General features: G+C 43.2%; 1 protein-coding gene across 1 annotated transcript; it reads right to left on the bottom strand.

Moving 5' to 3' along the window:
* Positions 1-551: 551 nt before the first annotated feature.
* On the bottom strand, positions 552-5,553 carry CCDC70 (coiled-coil domain containing 70). Its single transcript, XM_078146590.1, has 3 exons — positions 5,128-5,553; positions 4,105-4,148; positions 552-1,411 (listed from the first exon to the last, which is right to left on the bottom strand). Exon 3 carries the CDS (start codon positions 1,332-1,334, stop codon positions 705-707), a length of 630 nt encoding a protein of 209 aa, XP_078002716.1. The 5' UTR covers positions 1,335-1,411; positions 4,105-4,148; positions 5,128-5,553; the 3' UTR covers positions 552-704.
* Positions 5,554-6,037: the final 484 nt, after the last annotated feature.

Here is a 6,037-nt window from a genome sequence, read left to right as displayed (position 1 = left end):
GCAGCCAGAGCTTTCAAATTTCTTTCTTTCCTAACCCACTGACTCGGGTTAGGTTTCTATCTCTGGATGCCAAAGGGAATGGGCGGTGTAAGAAATTCAAATTCCCCCAGGGCCTGCTAGAGGTAAGCTCTAGACAGGATTTTGACCACTTTCACAATAAATGCTCTGTCTGATGAGGAAGACCAGACCTGGAGCGTTTTCCGGAGAAACCACTAAGCCTAGAACACCATTCAAGATCTCTGATGAGTTCTACAGTCTTTTAAAGGCAGAGAGACTTACAGAGAGTGATGGACTAAGAAAGGGTGATGTCTATGTTTATCTCTCTCTCTGCCTGTCCCTGTCTTCATTTCTCTTCTCCTTCCCACCTCCCCACCTTTTCTTAAAGAAGGGAGAAAAAAATGTTCTGTACAACTAAATGCCTGAGGAGAGTCCAGATTGATTCGCCACTCTTACCCTCAGGTTTGCTGGGCAGTTTGAGGATGTCAACCCAAAAGAACAGGGAGAAGAATCTAAGGAAGGACAGGAAGCAGCATGAAACTGACTGACTTCTTTGGAGTTGGGTTTTCCAAGTTCCCCTCAGGACTTTATTACTCCCTAGGATCAAGGAGACAAATGGGTACAAAGCTTCTCTGGCACATGAGCGCTCCCAGGGCTCGGATGTTAAGACTAGGAGCCCCCAGGCTCCATGCCCCAGCTCCTCTGGCTCAAGCTCTGCCTCTGGAATGGCTTGGTGACGTTGGGTCTCCACTGGCATTTAAGACCCCATCTTCAGGGAGCAATGGTTCCTCTCCGATAGGACCACCACCCTCTACCCAGAAGGCTTTTTCCTCCTCCCACAGGGCATTTTCCTCTTCCCAAAGGGATTTTTTATCTTCCCACAGAGCCTTTTCTTCCTCCCACAGAGCCTTATCCTCTTGGAAAAGGTTCCGGTCTCTCTCCCACAAAGCACTGTCCTCCTTCCAGAAGGCTTTATCCTCCCTCCAGAAGGCATGGTATTTTTTCCAGAAGGCTTTTTCCTCTTCTTGGAAGGATATTTCCATTTCCCAGAAAGCTTTTTCCTCCCTCCAGAAGGTTTTCTCTTCTTCCCAAAAAGGTTTTTCCTCTTCCCAGAAGCCCATGATTTGGCCCCGGAATCCTTGAATCTTTGCCCGGAACTCCCACATCTTCTCCCTGAAGGCCTCGATCTTTTCACGGAAAACCTTCATCTCACCTCGAAAGTTTTTTTCCTCCTGCAGCTTGTGGATCAACTTCTTCTGGCGTATGGTAGGGGAAGGGGAGAGCAGTGACCGGAAGCAACCAAACCCCATCCATTTGCTCACCTTGAAGGGAAACATCTTTCCAGTGAGCCTCGCGGGGTTGGCTGCAGCAGACAGGTTGGCTGTTGTCCAAGCGCAGGTAGGCTGGTCAAGCCCTGCAAGGAGACCAAAGAGATGATGTGTCTGCGTCTGAGTCACATTGTCAAGGGAACTAATTCCTGGGTCTGGGTTAGGGAATAATGATTTATCCTATTATTTGTTGGAAACTGGATTACCATTCTCCTTGGTACCTTGTAGCATTTATGCTAAGGATGGCATTCATTCTCAGAATGATAGAATCATAGACCTGGAAGAGATCCAGGCTGTCATTTAGGACAATGACTGCATCTTACAGATGAGGAAACTGAGGCCCAGAGAAGCTAAATGACTTTGTCCAGGGTCATGCCCTAAGAGATAGAGGCAAGTCTTCCTAATTCCAAGTCTATTGGAATTATTCACTATTAAGCACATACTATGGCATTAGGCATTATACTAGGCCTGGAGGTATAAAGCCATTCTCTGACCTCAAGAAGCTCAGCTGTGTGACCTTGCAAAAGTCACTCAACCTCTCTCTGCCTCGATTTCTTAACTGTAAAATGGAGATGATAATAGCGTCTTCCTCCCAGTGTTGTTGTGAGCATCAAATGACATAGTATTTATAAAGTGCTAGTGCCTGGCACATAGTAAGTGCTTAATAAATATTTCCTTCCTTTCTTCTTTCCCTCCCTCCTCTCTCCCTTTCCTTCCTACCTTCCTTCCTACCTTCCTTCCTTCCTTCCTTCCTTCCTTCCTTCCCTCCTTCCTCCCTCCCTCCTTCCTTCCTTTCTTCTTCCCTCTCTCCCTCCCTCCCTCCTTCTTTCCTTCTTTCCTCCCTCCCTCCCTTCCCTCTCTCCCTCCTCCTTCCTTCCTTCCTTCCTTCCTTCCTTCCTTCCTTCCTTCCTTCCTTCCTTCCTTCCTTCCTTCCTTCCTTCCTTCCAGTTGGGAGGGTCAGCATGCAGGACCCGGATTTAGATCCCATCTCTCTCATACTTACTATCTGTTTAACACTTGGGCAAGTCACTTAACCTCCCTAGGTATCCATTTCTTCATCTGTAAAGTAGCTCTCAATCTATGAGCCCATTAAACAATGTATACACAAGCAGAACTGGGAGAATCTTGTACACAGTAACAGCAATATTGTGCAATGATCAACTGTGAATGACTTAGCTCTTCTCAGCAGTACAATGATCCAAGACAATCCCAAAGGACTCGTGATGAAAAAGGCTATCCACCACCAGAGAAAGAATGGATGGAGTCTGAATGCAGATTGAAGCATATTTTTTTTCTTCATTTTTCTTGGGTTGGTTTTTTTGTTGTTGTTCTGTGTTTTCTTTCTCATATGATTAATATGGAAATGTTTAAATGACTGTACATGTATAACCTATATAAAATTGATTGCCTTCTCAATGAAGGGGGAGGGAAAGAATTTGGAAATTAAAATGTTAAAAAATGAATGTTCAAAAATCGTTTTTACATGTAATTTGGGGAAAATTAAATAAATATATTTTAAAAACAATGTATACAGAGAAGTAAATAAAATGCAAATTAATTTTGGGACAGGAGAGGGTAAACTGAATGGAACAGAAGAGACCTCACATGCAAGCTGGCTCCCAAGCCTCAGCTGGTTCTTGAAGGAAGCTAGGATTCTTAGAAGCAGACATTAACACAGGGAGAGCATGCAGACGTGGTGGACAGATTTTGTCAAGGCTCAGAGTTAGAAGGAATGTTGAATTCAGTGAAAAGACAAAAGTCAGATTAGCTGGCATTTAGGCTCCTGGAGGTCAGCAAATGACTTTGTTTTCCACTTTATTAGAGACAGCATGGTATACTAGAAAGAGCCAGTGCAGATCAGAAGACTTGGATTCTGGCCTTGACTCTGTGATTTATTGGCAATGTAACTGTGGCTAAGTCATTTTAATAATAGCTAGCATTTGTATGGGCAGCTGGGTGGTGCAATAGATAGAGCACCTGGCCTGGAGTCAGGAAGATTCTTCTTTGTGAGTTCGAATCTGGCCTCACACACTTACTTGCTGTGTGACCCTGGGCAAGTCACTTAATCCCTATTTGCCTCCACTCCTTATCTATAAAATGGGGACACACTGGAGAAGGAAATGGCAAATCACTCCAGTGTCTTTGCTGAGAAAATCCCATGGAAATAGTCCGTAGAGTCATGAAGAGTCCAGACATGACTGAACGATAACAACAAAGCATTTGTATACCACATGTTAAGATTCACAAGATGCCTTACAAATATCCTCTCATTTGATCTTCACAACAACCCCGGGAGGTAGGTTATCATCCCCAGGTGAAGAAAGGAGGCTAGCAGAGGTTGCGTGACTGGCCAAAGGTCATACATATAATATCTAGCAAGTATCTGTGGTTGGATTTGAATTCAGATCTTCCTGACTCTGGGACAACCCTCGATCAGCTCTGCCCTCTCTAGCTGTCTCTTGAGGCTTTTCACTTTCCCCATGTATTTATTTTTTTGTTAAGTTGTTTCAGTTGTGCTGATTCATTGTGATCCTATCTGAGGTTTTCTTGGCAAAGATATTGGAGTGGTTTGCCATTTTCTTCTCTAGTTCTTTTTACAGATGAGGAAACTGAGACAAACGGGATGAAGTGACTTGTGTCACATAGCTAGTAAGTGTCTAAGGCCGGATTTGAACTCAGGAAGATGAATCTTCCTAACTTCATACTCAGCAATCTATCCACTGCCCCACCCAGCTGCCCCTCCCCACACAATGGGGCTAATAAAATGATCACTACTTACCTCATAGTAATGTTGTGAGGAAAGTTCTTGCAAACACAGGAGCCCTATGTAAAAGGTAAGTTATTATTATTATTATTTGTTACTCCTTAAGTACCATGGCTTACACAGTGGGAATCCATAGGACAAAATAATCAGCAGACAATGCCAGTTGCCTGCTTACTGGATTGGTCAAATACGACAGATTCATTAAAAATCCCCACGGTGCCCTGAAAATACTGATGATATCACTGAAGAAGAGATCAGTTAGAACCTTTGACAAGTACAAACTTGGGATAAAGCACAAAATATCAACTAATTCTTGACTTCACCCCCTCATTCTCATCCTTATTGAATTGCCAGTCAGTCAAAAGCATGCATTGAGCACCACGGTATACAGAACACTCTGCAGGATACTCTTAAGAGCTATAAAGGAGGAGAAAACTCATGTCCTTCCCTTCAAGGAATTCATAATATTAACCAGTAGCTTATAATACAGCTACCATTATTACCCATGTTCTCCCCCACCCCCAAGCATTTCTTCCTCCTTCATTTTGAGGAATAAGTGAGATTTTCTTTGTTTAGTTTTTCCCAGTGAGCTACCAGCAGCAAATAGTTCTAAACCTATGTTAGCTTGGTAGGAAAAGTTGAAGCACTGGTATTTAATTAAGAACTCATAGTGGAAAGTTTTTAACTACTGTTCACACCTCTTCCTCTGCTCCTAGCTAAGTGTCAAAGGCTCTCTGCTCTGTGGTGAACAGCTGCTACCTCAGGAGAAAAATTAAGGGTCCTTCAATCCCCTTCCAGAATTCCCACCACTGCTGCAGCATTCTCTCATGTTGCTCCCATTTTAGTAGTAACATACCTTCAAAAAGGGGGAAATTATGTGAATAAATAGAGTGTGAACATGCCAACATCAAATTCATCTTCCTTGGGATAGTTTGTGTCTGGGTCATATAGAAAGGCAGAAGACAAGCTACACACAGGATACTTTCACCCTAAGTTTAGAATCCTTTATCGCCAAATCTGAAATAAAGGGATACTTACTGCTTAGCTGTTCTCTAAATCAACTGGACAACTCTTGTTGCATCCAGGAGACAGGCACTCATTGTCTAGCCTATCAGGTCATCTATAGTGATGTCACTTCAAAGGATGCAAACCCAGTTGTTTGTAATGCTCTCTCTCTCTCTCTCTCTCTCTCTCTCTCTCTCTCTCTCTCTCTCTCTCTCTCTCTCTCTCTCTTTCCCTATCCATCCCTTTCCTCCTTTCTTGAGGTTAGCCCATAAGATGAGGAAGACAGCAGGGGAGGTGCAATTGGAAGAAATTGAACAAGGCAAAAAGGATCTAGAGAGACTCAAATAATCTGCTCCATCTTCCTTTTTGAACCTGACTGGAATGTACAACAGAAGCATGGATGACTCCAATGCTATAACAAAGAAGATTATGACCTCACTTCCTGCTTAAACTATTTCCCTTTGGGGTAAACCTTATGGAAATCACTTTTATTTAGGGGTGTTTAACAGGAGAAGTTGCCCTTCTTACATATACCTGCTTTCCTCCAAGCAACCTTATGATGTGGGTACTGTCAGTATTATTATGCCCATTTTGGGGCATAATAGGAAAGTGAGGCTCATAAAGGTTAAGTGACTTGCTGACAGTCACACAGCTAGTTAGCGAGTGGTGGGATCAGTCCTAGAATCTAGATCTTGTGATTCCAAGTTTCATTTTCATTCTACTAGATGATTAGAGGATGGGCAGATCAAAGTGAATTGGAACAACTGATTGATTAGCAAAGGCTTCATGGAGAGGCTGACACTTGAGATGGATCTTTTGAAGGATTAGTAGGTGGCAAGGTAGGTGGAGGGCATTCCAAGATGGCATAATCATACAAATATGGAAGCAAACATGACATTTGCTTGGGATGATGAACACTAATATTGCACCCACTATTTTCTCT

Source organism: Phascolarctos cinereus, unplaced genomic scaffold (genome assembly GCF_003287225.1).
Source record: "Phascolarctos cinereus isolate Bilbo 61053 unplaced genomic scaffold, phaCin_HiC Scaffold_726;HRSCAF=1367, whole genome shotgun sequence".
NCBI classification, from domain to species: Eukaryota; Metazoa; Chordata; class Mammalia; order Diprotodontia; family Phascolarctidae; genus Phascolarctos; species Phascolarctos cinereus.
The sequence above is the reverse complement of the archived record's forward strand: the minus strand, read 5'-3'. Positions and strand labels throughout refer to the sequence as shown.